We start from the raw sequence: 13,453 nt of genomic DNA on the forward strand, positions 1-13,453 counted from the left end.
ATAGCTAGTCCGCATTTCTACAACTTATTATCTCTATCTATCTTTTTTTTAATCATATGGATCGCACGTGATCTCCTTCATTATGAAACTCGCTGAAGTGCGATAGTCACTATTATCCCAACAGAATCGAAACAATCACGGACACGAGCATGTATGATTTATGAAAAGACCACGGTCCATGGGTCCACCAGCTACACTGTGTTCACCATACTGTTGACTTGAGGTAAGCCGGTTGGTGACGACTAGGCACATTGGCAGTATATATGAACTTTCTTTTTTAAATTGAATTCAAATTTCAAACCAGCTAGTGAAATTCAAAGCTCTTGATTATTTTTAGCGATTATTCATTGGTGTGTACGCGTACGCTAATCTACTTAGTGAAACATCAATACATCATCGTCCCCTACCTGGAAATCAAAGTTTCGGTATTTATTCAAAATAATGTGTACGCTAACCTATTTTGTAAAGTATTATCGGTTTATACGTTGCAATCAAGCATTCAACAATTACTCAGGATAGTATATACGCCAACCTATTTGGTCAAGCATTATCGTTTTAAACTTTACAATTAAACTTTCAATACTTACAATAGGGGGAGAGGTCAAAATCCCCATCCCTGAACTGTTCGCACAGGGCTGAGGGTCTTGTGGGTGTTCCCGATTCTGGTAAAAGTTTTTTTTTTTTCTTTTTTTTTTTTTGCAAAGAAAAATAACAATTATACCATGGGGTAGGTACTGGAAACCCCCCGCGGAAAGTTAATTTGATAAAGGCCCACGCATACATGCACGGTGGCAAGGGGTGGTTTTCTTTGCCTGGTATCGGGGTATTCAAAGTGGTGTATGCGCTACCTTATTTTGTAAGATATGGTCGTCCCATATATTGCAATTAAACTTTTGATATTATTCCAAAAGGTATCTACGCTGGCCTACGAAGCACTTGATAGAACATTCTGGTCCCATATCCTCAGCTTGCAATTAAGAGAAACGACTTGCCTAGATTCTTACTCATTATTAGTAAGTCTAAGCCGGGGAACGGGCAATGGAAACTACCCTGTAAGTCGGAACCACTTTCAAAAATAAAACCAGAAAAAAGGGAGAAGCACCAAAAAAAACACGATTCGTTCACATTTGTAACTGTAAACGGAACACCATTCCTTGGACTATATGATAATGACTCCTGTCAGAGTCAAACCAGTTTCTCACAATAGGCGGAACCGGTCATCTGTTGGGTCTCACTTTTCTTTTCAGGACTCATACTCTCATTCCCACGAATCTTTGTAGCCATTGTCAGTCAACCTTTCCTAAGATGCTCGGTGGACTCGAAATCTATCCGTACTCCATCCCAGTCGAACGCGAGGATGTCGTACGGTCTGGGGCGCTGACGACACTCCCTGTGAGAATGCACCGTCACAACCATCTTGCCGACGCCGGAGCTTTGTGCTTGGTCAATGACTGGCGCAATACAATGAAGGATGGTCAAGAAACAAAGTCGAGTGGATCACCATCTGTCGTGGGTAACTGGGCGAGCTTCATTTGGCCTGAGAGGTAAGACATCCGTCATGGCACATATCTTTGTTGTTGTTTTATAGCTGACAAGTCTGATGGCATGCTAAGCGACCCGGAAAGACTGGGACTTCTCACTTACCTTTTGGATGTTGGTTGTTTCCACGACGGTATGCATTGATAATTCCATACAAGTTTAAAACTCTTCTTGCTTACTGCAGATTCACGATCTAACGTGCTTGAAAAAAAAAAGACGCTTGTGAAGAGATGACCATGGTTTCTGCCCATGAGGAGCATTTGGACCTGGCCGGAGCAATGGACATGGAAGACAAGCGTATCCTGAGTGAAGATTCGCGATCATTGCGTACAAAACAGCTTGTCTCCAAGGCAGTTTTGGAATGCATCAAGATTGATAGAGAGGGTGCAATGCGCATGCTTGAGGCATATAGAAAAAAATGGCTGCGCATCATGGAGACCTATAACACGGACGAGATACATGGAATTGACGAGTACTTTCTTGCCAGGGCGAATAATGGGGGCATGGGGTAAGCCTTGCCTAACAAGCATTTGCTCCCTCTGCAAAAAAGTAAAACACAATATCAAGGCTAACAAGATGTCAAATTTTAGGGCATACTATGCAATGCTGGAATTCTCCCTCGGAATCGTTGTTACCGAGGATGATTACTCCATCATGGCCGAACCTATTACTCACGTCGAACGCTGCATGCTCCTGACTAATGATTATTGGAGCTGGCCGCGAGAGCGTGACCAGGCAGAGCACCAGGAGAGCGGAAAAGTATTCAATACCGTATGGTTTTTGATGAAGAATGAACAACGCACCGAGACCGAGGCCATGGAAAGGGTACGGGAGCTGATTCACGCAGAGGAACGGGCATGGACGGCCAGCAAAGAACGCCTGTACACTCAATACCCAAAACTAAGGCCTGACATGGTCAAGTTTTTGGAGAGTTTGCAGACGGCTCTTGCAGGAAACGATTATTGGAGTAGTCAATGCTACCGCCACCATGACTGGCGACACGTTCCAAAGCTTTCCGTCCAAGACGGTCCCAAGATTCATGAGCTTGCCGGTATGGGGAAGGCTTTGACAATGGATCTCGGGGAAATCGACGATAATACGTCCTCTGATTCTTCATCCGAGCCGTCTACAGGGTCATCGTCATCTCAAACTGCCGGCATCAACCTGCATAGCCCCCTATCCAGCGTTAAGTCTATCCCAACGTTTGCAGCAAGCGAGGGGTTGCTAGCAACGCAAGCTCCAGTTTTTGAGCCAGCTAACTACATCAGAAACATGCCCTCCAAGAACATGCGTTCGCAGCTGATCGACTGTTTCAACCTTTGGTTGGAGGTTTCCAAACCCACCCTTGCGGCCATCAAAGAAACCATTGACTGCCTGCATCATTCATCACTGATCCTGGATGACATCGAGGACGGCTCCGACCTCAGGCGGGGCATGCCTGCCGCCCATGTTGTGTACGGCGTCGGCCAGGCCATTAACAGCGCCACCCACCTTCACGTGCAAGCCGTCGCAAACATCCACGCCCTGGCTTCCCGAGAGGGCAAACCTGAGATGATGGATGTATTTCTCCGTCACCTGAACCAGCTTTTCATAGGCCAAAGCTGGGATTTACAATGGACTTTCCACCGACGTTGCCCTACCGAGGAGCAGTACCTAGACATGGTGGACCAAAAAACGGGCGCCATGCTACAGATGCTTCTTGAGCTGATGCAAATAGCAATGCCGCCAGAACAGGAGCCGGGAAGAGCTGTTAAGCAAGAGGAGTTCAAGGTTCGCAAATATCTGCTGCAGGAGTTCACAAGGCTTTTTGGCCGGTTCTTTCAGGTTCGTGACGATTACATGAACACCTTGTCAGCGGACTATGAACGACAAAAAGGTTTTGCCAGCGACCTCGACGAGCAAAAGCTATCATATATGCTGGTCCACATGTTTGAGATACATCCCGAGACGCGAGACAAGGTCGAGGGGATATTTAATGCCATGAGGCGGCCAGGAGGTGGCTTGTCAGAGGGCGCGATAGACGTAGCCAAGAGGTACATCTTGTCGATTATGGAGGAGACAGGTACCAACAATTTTACGTATCAACTGCTCCAGAGATGGCACGGGCAGATTCTTGAAAGTATCGGGGCACTTGAGGAGCACTTTGGGGTGGAAAACGTCATGCTTCGCCTCCTTGTGGAGACGTTGAGGGTTTAAGGATTGACTTGAGCTATACAGCATAGATTTGTAGTGAAATGCCCTGGGAACAGTTACCTCCTGGATGAACATTACTTCGAGTCCTCAAGAACTCTTTATCACCGAAACATCAAGTCGTGTAAGTTGTAGCTGGACAGATGTACGCAATGAGATTAAAAAGGGCGACAGTATTCACTTGTGAAGAAACTATGCCACAAAGACTTGCATGAATAGTGGTTTTGCCGTCTACCAGGGATAGCCATGCAAGAAGAATATAAGAGTCCTCCCTCTCGGATGTTATTCCTGCTAATACCTGGACCTTAGCCTTGCCCCAAGCCTCGAGTCAAGGCCCATTACGATTGAGCTCGAATAAAACACTTGGTGAAGGACTTATTCAATAACAAGATTTTGCCCTTCTTGAGTTCAAGCCAATAAATTCACAGCGACCAAAGTCACGAATCAGTACTTGAGAACTCTATAGCGACAAAACACCCAATGTGCACATCTTTGGGCTTTCCGCGATGGGATGGGAGGCGGACTTTTCCTATAAAGGTCGGAGAAACGAGGTTTATGTAGCTTGGTCCAGTAAACGAGTAATAACTCGCTCACATGCACTTGGAACATTGTCAACCGTTATTTGGCATGAAGATCCATCTGTGTTTACTGATAACAGAGAAAAAAAAAGTCAGGTTTAACATTCACCAAATCGGCAATTTCGCTGGGAATGTTGGCGGTTCAAGCTGCGATGTCGAATGAAACGTCAACAAATCCAGCTGCCACGGCAGCCACAGCAGCCACGGCAGAAAAGACGGAGCCAGACAGTCTGGAATCATTTGTAAGCGAAACAACCGCAGACGAAGAGCCATGGTCAATATGGTCGAATCGCGGTAAGCGTACCATCCTACTTGGGGCGTCTTTCGCAGCAATGCTTTCACCCCTTGCGAGCAACATATACTTCCCGGCCCTTACGTCCATCGTGAACGACCTTGACGTTTCTGCCTCGCTCGTCAACGTATCTATTTCGACCTATATACTGCTGCAAGGCATTGCCCCCATTTTCACCGCTCAGTTGTCAGATACGGCTGGAAGGCGGCCGATTTACCTGCTCTGCTTAGTTATCTTTCTGGCCGCAAACGTGGGCCTTGGTATTCAAAACAATTTTACAGCCCTGTTGGTTCTCCGCTGCGTACAGAGCGCCGGGAGTTCCGGAGTCCAAACGCTTTCCAATGCTGTGGCTGCCGACATCGCCACGCCTGCCGAGCGCGGGAGTTATGTTTCCTTCGCTGCCGCGGCGCCCGTATTAGCCACGACCTTAGGCCCTATTATCGGTGGATTACTGGCCCAATTTGCAGGCTGGCACTCCGGCTTCTGGCTTTTGGCTGCCGTTGCCGGGGTTTTGCTTCTCCCAATGGCCGCCTTCTTCCCTGAAACGTGCCGCAATGTCGTCGGGAATGGTTCGATCCCGCCGCCGAGGTGGAACAAATGCTACACCAACACCCGGTCACAGCTGCGAAACATAAAACGATCCCACGCCGAGCCCCTCAAAATCAAAGTTGGTTTTCCCAACCCGCTACCGCCCATAATGCTCCTTTTCAACCGCCAATGCCGTTGGCCGCTGCTTTACAGCTCCATCGTCTCCTGCCCTTTCTACTCTACGTTGGCCCTCATCCCTTCCGTATTCAGTAGCATTTACGGGTACAACGAGTTGCAAATCTCCCTCTGCTACCTCCCATTCGGCCTCGGCGCCACGATAGCCGCAATAGCCCTGGGCCGCGTGATAGATTTCAACTTCAACCGTCACGCGGCACGGCTGGGCATCGCGGTGGACAAGACGCGCCGTATGAACCTGGACGAGTTCCCGACCGCGCGCGCACGTCTAGAGGTTGCCGTCCCGACAATCGTGCTCAGCATGGGGTCTAGCATAGCCTTTGGCTGGATGCTGCAGAAAGCCGTCCACGTGTCGGGACCGCTGGCCATGCTTTTCCTGGTCGGCTTCTGTTGCATCGGAAGCCTGAATTGTCTCGCCGCCCTGCTGCTTGACATCAACCCTTCGAGAGCTGGTACTATTACCGCCTCCAACAACCTGCTGAGATGTCTCCTCGGAACGGCTGTCACCGGCGCCACGGTGCCTCTGATCCAGGCCGTGGGGATCGGTTGGACTCTTACCATTTTTGGGGGCTTGAATGCCGTTTTCATGCCATTACTGTGGTATATTATGAAGGTAGGTTCGGGCCGCCGCGTCAAGGTATGATGATGATTCAGTTTGAGGCCCGGCAAAGCTCAATCTTGGGCATGCGGGCTAGGCTCGGACTGAGTAATTTACGGGTAGTTCGCTTAACATACAACACTACTGTATTGTGCACCAAACAAAGCAACATGTTGGCATAAAGTATTGTTGCGTTCGGTCGTTAGATTAAGTGTTCAGCCATGTGATTTATCCAACAAGGGATTCCCATGTATAAGCAGAAATCCCGTTCAACGGAAGAACGCTGTCTGCAGGCTTCGTGCAGGGTGGTCTAGTCTGAGCACTGAGACTACATGGTAGGGGGTACGTATGCGTTAACCAACAAAAATACAAAACAACGACCTAAAAACAAAAAAGTGCAACGCACGCAACGCACCTTTAATTACGGTCATTACGCCTTCGACTAGGGCCACCTTGCAAATGCAACCAATTTTTGGAATTAACGGAAGTGTATATACTTGACTCGAAAGCGTGCTCATTTTAGGGTTTTTGGGCTACAAGGGGTCGGGACGCAGGTATAGAGGAAACGATAGTCGACAGGGGGGTTAGGTCACTATAAAAGTGACTATCTCCATTGTACAGACTCTAAAACCTACTATGGCAAAACTTTCCCAATTTGATCGACAGAATAGGGAGCAATCTATACCCATTGTTTCGTTGGTCCGCTAGCCCGTTATTGGAGGCCATCTATTCCTATCAACAGAAGCAACTTGAGCAAAACAAACATGCCAGAACGCCCATGTTCTATAATCTTTCAGACCTTTTGAGGCACATTATCCTGTTTCACTTGCCCCACAAATTCCAAGCCCAAAATGGCAGCGGATACTGAAGAGCTGGCCAAAGGTTATACAGTCAACAACGTCACTCAAAAGAACACGGGCTTATTCCTCCTCGACCGCCTTATCATCAAGCCGGGAATGCACATACTGGACGTCGGATGCGGACCCGGAAACATAACAGCGCACATTGCAAAATTAGTCGGGCCAACCGGCAGCGTGGCCGGTATCGACCCCAGCAAAGAACGCATCGCTTTGGCTCAGGAACTGATCGCCACGGCGCCGAATCTATCGTTCAGCATGGGGTTTGCCGAAGATTTATCGCGGTTCGCAAATGCCAGCTTCGACATCGTTTACGTGAATTCCACCTTCCATTGGATTGCGGATCAGGCCGCGGCGATGCGTGAATTTAACCGCGTTCTCAAACCCGGTGGCCGATTGGGGATATCTGGCGGCTCGGGGGATTCGGGTTCGCTACACCGAAACATCAAAGTCGATGTTTTATCCCGGGAGCCGTTTTGTCAATATCCCGATACGGATGAAGAACCCAGATTTTTGAAACGTGTCGAGATGGAAAAGCTGCTTGGCGATGCGAATTTTATTGACTATAATATGACCGGCAATACAATCATCAAAAGAGCTAAAGATGGGAACGATATATTAACATGGCTCGATACCAGTTCGTCGGGCAAATTGTACGGCGGAATTCCACCAGAGCTGAAGGAGCAAGCAAAAGACGCTATGAGACTGGAATGGGATAAATTGAAAACGGAGGATGGGATTAAACTGGAAATTGACCTGCTTGTCACAGTTGCTACTAAAACTTGACCTAGGTAGGTGTAAGGACACAATTGCAATTTCCATTGTCCGAGCTGTTCCGCTAACACATCAGTCCAGACCAGCAAACAAAAGGTTCTTTCACTCCGATGACATGGCCTATGCCATTAAACTCCTGGCAGTGGCTTCGAAGATTGTTATTGTTTTATACGAAGGATCTAGCTTGACCGCGCGCGTCTTTGCTCAAGTTTTGAGTCCTTAAAAGCCTGCATGGGCCGCGTCGTTACGACAAAAGCTGCCGCAGATAGGTGGGTAGTTGTAGAGAGAGAGAGAGAGAGTACAACAACTCACATTTCATCGAGAGATAAAGAGGTTAACCCCCTTTCGGCGTGTTCAAAGCAGATGTCGTTCTTTGTCATGGAATCTAGGTATCTATCAGGTAAAAATCCAAGAGCTGTAAATAAGAGTCTAACGCTATGCATCAAAAACACGGACAGTCAAGTCTATACAGCACAGAGCAACCGCGTGCATTGCACCGAACATGAGCAAACTTCCACATCAATTCACCTATTACAACGGCCTCGTGCCTCTCATCCTCCGAACTGAGGTTTATTTGGCGATCTCAACGCCGTTGGTGGCACCTAGGTGAAGAACGGTCAGTCTCATGTCCAAAAACCGGCAGACAAGCGCAGGAACAATTCATGGGGTGGGGGGACCAACCAAGAGCCTTCTTGATGTCTCCGTAGATGGCGAATTGACCAGCAGTCAAACCACCGACCATGAAAAGACGAGTGGGAAGACCAGCAAAGGAGCCACGGACACCAAGCTCTCCACCGATCTTGACCAGGCGCGAGATAACGCCCTCGCCGGGCAGACCCTTGGTCTTGTTAATCTTGGACAGCATGGTATCGGCCGGCTGGGAAACAATCGCAGCGGCGAAACCGGCGATGAGACCGGAGCCCAAGTTCACGGCAGTTTGGCCGCTGCTAGACAAGCTGGACTTGTCAAGCTGGGAGAAGATGAATTCGGAAACCTTCTCAAAGGCAACGAACTTGGTCACAGTGTAAGGGATCCTGGATTTATTTATTTTCACCGTGAGGATGGGTCGAGTTATTTAGGTTTTTAGGGGGAAATAAATCAGGGGAACTATGACGTACTGCTTGAACAGGATGGGCACGAATCCAGAGTAGAACGCGCCAACACCCTCATTTTTAAGGATCTTGGTGAAACCACCGACGAGGCCGTTGGCGAAGCCCGGGGTCGAAACGAGACGGATGCGGGTAGCCTCCAGAGGGCTGAGCGCAATCGACGCGAAAAACTCGGCCGAAGCGGCCGAGACCGAGTAGACAAGGCCACGGTTTTGGCGCGCAGTCTCGAGACCGAGCAGGTCGATGGACTGCTTCTTGAAAAACTCGTAACCGCCAAACTTGAATGCTCCCTGGATGAAGTATCCAGTAAACGTCGGGCCGAAGCCCGTCAACAGGGCTGCTGCGCCCTCATTCTGGATGACCTGGCGGAAACCACCAATCATGCCCCGGTTGTAGGTGGCCGGGTCCAGCTGGATCCTAGTCTTGACGCTGTATATTTGATTTCTTTATGAGTATCGGCTGGATGCAAGGTCGTCAATTCTAGATGGAGAAAAAGAAGAAAGAAAAAGACCTTCAACATACACATCAACAGGAGTAAATGCGCCGTGAGTGACGGAGCAGCCCAAAGCACCGGCAAGAGCAAAACGAGAATACAAATCAATGCCCTGAGGCGGCGCGGCGGCGTTGGTGGTGGCACCCATTTTGAGGATTATATTTGGAGATGGCGGAAGGGGAGATGGTTATGTTTTGATTACGATAGCACGGAGTGCAAAACTAAAAAGGAAACAAAAATGTAGGCCAAGACGGCTTTTTAAACGCTAACCACCTGGCTTTGCCTGGCTAGCGCCAAATCATGTCTGGGTGGTTGGTGACGGATTTTGCGGGTTTTGCGGATGTCCTTAAACATTGCGCAACTGAGACCCGCAATCGACGTCGTTATCCGGCGGGTTCCTAGATTGCCCGAATTCCTTAGCCTCCCGGCACCGTAAGTTGGACACCCGCCTGGGTACCTGGTTGGGTAAGGTACCCATAGCGGTGCCAAAGTACCCATCAGTATTAATAAACAAGTAAAGGTACAAGATTACGTCGGTTTATTTTCCTTTTTTCCCCTTCACTTGGTGGTGTCCATATCCACACTGACGTGGGCGCTAATCCATCCCTCTGTGGGGCCCTAACAAACATTCGTCGTTATTTTCATTTTCTGGGAAATTGGGAACGGGCTTGTCTGAATTCAGTGCACCCTGCATCCATTAAACGCCCTACGTCTTGGACATTTCAATCTGGCCGGCCCCTCATTCTTCAACGATGAAACAAAGCCACGAGGAGCGAACGGCCGCCGAGCCGCGTGCAACGGTAGGGCTTTTTGCCTGTTGGACTAAATGACCAGCTTCTGGGCTGATGATGCTCTCCGGGTGTTTCTCATCCACTACAATGCGGAATAGGCCCTCCACACCGTCACGATTGGCAAGATACATGAGATAAACCATCAAATACGGGTTATCCGACTGGAGCTTTCCAAAGAGGAGGCATCTGGAATTAATGTTTGACCACCACTGATTGTGACACCATAACTATCCCCTCATCAGGGTGAGATGATTGATGTGTACTTTACACCCCACGCTAGTTCCTTGCCGGCCAATTTCTCGACGTGTTTTGTCCAGGAATCGAGAAAGCCGGCGGCTTCACCGTGACCTCGCCGCCCAGTCGGGCCCAGCGCTCCAACTCTACCGTCACGCCGTACTTGGAGCTCGCGGTGCAGAAATCGCCAGACAACCCGGCCGCGGCTTACCTGTGGCAGGGCCGACCCACCAGCACCAGCAACGAAGACTCTGGCGATGAAGAAGAGGGCGAGGACGAGCCCAATGGGGACAAGCAGCTCCCCGGCCTCGTTGGCACCCAGGTCCAGGTCCGCATAGGCGGCAGCTTCGTCTACCCGCCGTCGGACATTGCGCCTACGTCGCAGGTGCTGCGGCGTGTGGTTTTTGTCGCCGGCGGCATGGGTGTCAACCCGCTCGTGAGCATGGTTTCACACATGGCTGAGCAGGACCGCGGGGAGGCCGGGCCCGAGGTGCGGTTTCTTTACTCGCTGCGCGCACCGGGTGGTAAGGGAAGGAGAGAAGGCGCGGATGGTATGCTGTTCCTCAACAGGCTGGCGGACCTGTTTGCGAGGGATTCCCTCCAAGGCAGACTGCAGCTGTTCCTAACTCTGGCTGCTGGGGACGATGAAGATGACGGCGGGGAGGGTCAGAGGCAACAGACCTACACGGATATGAATGGAAACGAGGTTGAAGCCGATGGTGTCGTGTCGTGCAATGAGGTCGATGTACCATTTCATCGGCGCAGAATCACCAAGGCGGATCTGGTAGAGGCCATTGGCCCGGAGCCCAAGCATGCAGTGGTTTACATTTGTGGCGTGCCGACGATGACGGACGAGATGGTCAAGTACCTCACTGATAAGGACGCTGGTATTGGTTTGGATACAGACAGAGTCAAATTTGAAAAGTGGTGGTAAGCTAATACTATTCCTCCTTCATAAGATCCTCCGCCAGTGCTCTCTCGTATGCAGCCTCCACCATCCGCATGCGCTCCGCACCCCGAGGTTTCAGGTCGAACTTGAACGGGTTCGGAGCGACGTTGAACCCAGCGCAGTAGTCATACAGCGGCGGCACAATTTCTTCGCCTGTCACCTCATCGCGCGCCCGGCCGAGATCACAAGCCCACACCAACATCATGGTTTGGACATATACATTTCGAGTCCCCAAGATCATGCCTGGGCATTGCCTACGGCCTGCTCCAAACATGAGCGTGTTCATCAAACTCGGGTTTTCTGTCAGCGGCTCCTTGTAGGTGGGGAACTTGGGATCAATCCACCGGTCCGGGTTGAAGGTGTCTGGCTCAGGGTACATCTCCGGATCGCGCCCGCACGCCCAGGTCACATAGTGAATCACGGAACCGGCCTTTAGGTGGTACCCCTTGTAGACATCATCTTGTGTCAACTCGTGCGGCACGCCATCTGGCGTCACCGGCCAGAATCGCGTGATCTCGGACAGCACGGCCCGGAGCACCGGCAGCCGCGGGAGGTCGGCGAGGGTTGGCAGCCGTCCCGCACCCACAACGTCGTCGATCTCAGCCTGCATGCGCAGCCACCACTCCGGGTGCCGCGTCATGCCCAGAAGAAGGGAGAGTATGTTGGCGACGGTGGTGCCAAATGCAGTGTAGGTGACGCCGATGAGGTGCACGGCCTCGTGTTCCGTGATACCCATCCCCTTGCCGCCGACGGCCGCCCGCTTCATGTCCTCAAGGCACATGCGCGTCCACGATGGTGCGTCCCGCCCGTTGTCGAGGTCCGCCTTGGTGCGCTCCCACATTCTGTAGTAGAAGGCCTCGTCACGCCGGGACATGCGCTTCAGCCACCGCTTCCACGGGGCCACGGCGTCGGGCAGATGGCGCATCCAAGGGATCACGTCCACCAGAAACGCGCCGGGTGTGAGAACCGCCTCGAAGGTGTGGCCGATCTTGATGACCTCCTTCTGAGGACCGGAGCGGTCGGGCATGGCTTGTCCAAAGAGTAATGAAAAAAAGGGTCAGTTTAATGAGTACCGAGCGGGCCTGTGCTTTTTGACCGAGGGAAGGAAAGAAGACTCACTGCGGCTGCCCATGGCGACGCTGTAGTGTTCGATCAGCCTTTGGTAGTCCGATGGGTCGCGAACAAGGTCGATTATGAGGCGGTACGCCTCGAGCCACTGATACGGCTCATACTGCGACGCGGCGCTCCTAGTAAGCAGCTGCGAGAGGAACCGGCGCCGCACGCGCAGGGGCTCGCCGGCCGGCATCATCAGCACGTGTTGATCCTGGGTCAGTATCGAGCACGCCTGGGTCTGAGGGCGGCTGCTGTAGAGGCCGCTGCGTGACTTGAGGAGGTCGTCCACGACGGACTCGGAACCTAGTAGGATGTGGTCCTGGCCCATGAGTTTGATTCTCACGATGGGGCCATACTCTTCGATGTACTCTCGGTATTTGAGCCAGGCGTGCTTCTTGGGTATTTCCAGAAGGTTTCCGACGAGTGGCAAGCCTAGAAGGAAGGGGGTATCTGGTGAGTTTCTCTGTTTTGATATCTGTCTTTCTTTCTCCTGTCTTCTTCTGCTTTCTTCATTTTTTGATCTGAAGATGCCTGGAGTGTGTCTTTCCAGCTTACCTTTCGGTCCTGGTACTGGTTTTGTCCCAGGTGGGATCGTCCCTGAGTGCCATAGAATTGGGAGGAGAAGTAGCATTGCACAAAGTGCCACCCCTAGAATCTTTGGTGTCAGTTCCAGAGAAGCCTCTCTGCCTCCCAAAAGAAAAGAAGAGCCATTGAATGTGACGTTAGACATGGTAGGTAGGATTGCACTAAACCTAGATATTAACGTCTACGAAAAGGAAAAGAGGACAAGACATGTTGCTCACAGGACTACCTAGATACCTGCGTTTATATATCATCATCTCCCCCATCAACTTCTTTGATGTTACACACCCATACACATATTGACGAGAGGTATCATTGGCGTGTCAAACTTACCCTCCTTCATATATGCAGTCATCTTATCGTTGCGTCCGACCTTATAATTAAGCCGGGCTTACAACAACCAAAGGGCGACTTTTTCGTCCCATGGTGACGTGAGATTGGAATAGTACAGTGCTGTCAAGTTCCCACTTCAGTATGCACGACCGTTTCATCAACACCTGCCGTGCTTCTTTAAGCCCGAGCTTGGGGACAAGATCTGCATTTCCCCCGCAACATACGGCTACCCACAGCCAGAGCAGTAACTGTTAGATATCAACAGTGCAATGATAAATTCTTGATTGGGTCTATAGGA

General features: G+C 50.7%; 7 protein-coding genes across 7 annotated transcripts; 4 read left to right on the forward strand and 3 right to left on the reverse strand.

The window, feature by feature from the left end:
• Positions 1–1,305: 1,305 nt before the first annotated feature.
• PgNI_02372 (uncharacterized protein) lies at positions 1,306–3,735 on the forward strand (the record flags this gene model as incomplete). Its single annotated transcript, XM_031122439.1, has 4 exons — positions 1,306–1,544; positions 1,614–1,672; positions 1,756–2,047; positions 2,130–3,735. 4 exons carry the CDS (start codon positions 1,306–1,308, stop codon positions 3,733–3,735), a joined length of 2,196 nt encoding a protein of 731 aa, XP_030987155.1.
• A 724-nt stretch (positions 3,736–4,459) lies between these two features.
• PgNI_02373 (uncharacterized protein) lies at positions 4,460–5,965 on the forward strand (the record flags this gene model as incomplete). Its single annotated transcript, XM_031122440.1, has 1 exon — positions 4,460–5,965. One exon carries the CDS (start codon positions 4,460–4,462, stop codon positions 5,963–5,965), a length of 1,506 nt encoding a protein of 501 aa, XP_030987154.1.
• Positions 5,966–6,771: 806 nt separating this feature from the next.
• PgNI_02374 (uncharacterized protein) lies at positions 6,772–7,563 on the forward strand (the record flags this gene model as incomplete). Its single annotated transcript, XM_031122441.1, has 1 exon — positions 6,772–7,563. The coding sequence occupies one exon, from the start codon at positions 6,772–6,774 to the stop codon at positions 7,561–7,563; it is 792 nt and encodes a 263-aa protein (XP_030987161.1).
• PgNI_02375 (uncharacterized protein) lies at positions 7,522–9,431 on the reverse strand. The gene is made up of 6 exons (XM_031122442.1): positions 9,183–9,431; positions 8,670–9,089; positions 8,233–8,585; positions 7,864–8,153; positions 7,630–7,697; positions 7,522–7,564 (listed from the first exon to the last, which is right to left on the reverse strand). The coding sequence occupies exons 1-4, from the start codon at positions 9,299–9,301 to the stop codon at positions 8,122–8,124; spliced, it is 924 nt and encodes a 307-aa protein (XP_030987160.1). The 5' UTR covers positions 9,302–9,431; the 3' UTR covers positions 7,522–7,564; positions 7,630–7,697; positions 7,864–8,121.
• A 474-nt stretch (positions 9,432–9,905) lies between these two features.
• On the forward strand, positions 9,906–12,216 carry PgNI_02376 (uncharacterized protein; the record flags this gene model as incomplete). The annotated part of the gene is made up of 2 exons (XM_031122443.1): positions 9,906–9,953; positions 10,225–12,216. The coding sequence occupies 2 exons, from the start codon at positions 9,906–9,908 to the stop codon at positions 11,110–11,112; spliced, it is 936 nt and encodes a 311-aa protein (XP_030987159.1). The 3' UTR covers positions 11,113–12,216.
• PgNI_02377 (uncharacterized protein) lies at positions 10,183–10,992 on the reverse strand (the record flags this gene model as incomplete). The annotated part of the gene is made up of 3 exons (XM_031122444.1): positions 10,183–10,566; positions 10,633–10,758; positions 10,864–10,992. 3 exons carry the CDS (start codon positions 10,990–10,992, stop codon positions 10,183–10,185), a joined length of 639 nt encoding a protein of 212 aa, XP_030987158.1.
• Positions 11,120–13,247, reverse strand: PgNI_02378 (uncharacterized protein; the record flags this gene model as incomplete). Its single annotated transcript, XM_031122445.1, has 4 exons — positions 11,120–12,156; positions 12,247–12,672; positions 12,796–13,006; positions 13,218–13,247. 4 exons carry the CDS (start codon positions 13,245–13,247, stop codon positions 11,120–11,122), a joined length of 1,704 nt encoding a protein of 567 aa, XP_030987153.1.
• Positions 13,248–13,453: the final 206 nt, after the last annotated feature.

Source organism: Pyricularia grisea (assembly GCF_004355905.1).
Source record: "Pyricularia grisea strain NI907 chromosome Unknown Pyricularia_grisea_NI907_Scaffold_1, whole genome shotgun sequence".
NCBI classification, from domain to species: domain Eukaryota; kingdom Fungi; phylum Ascomycota; class Sordariomycetes; order Magnaporthales; family Pyriculariaceae; genus Pyricularia; species Pyricularia grisea.

Coding starts and splice junctions, on each gene's coding strand:
- PgNI_02375 (XM_031122442.1), bottom strand. CDS start 9,301: ATGGGTGCCACCACCAACGCCGCCGCGCCGCCTCAGGGCATTGATTTG. Junction 9,090..9,182: donor GCATTTACTCCTGTTGATGT/GTATGTTGAAGG, acceptor TCAAATATACAG/CGTCAAGACTAGGATCCAGC. Junction 8,586..8,669: donor GTGCCCATCCTGTTCAAGCA/GTACGTCATAGT, acceptor AAATAAATCCAG/GATCCCTTACACTGTGACCA.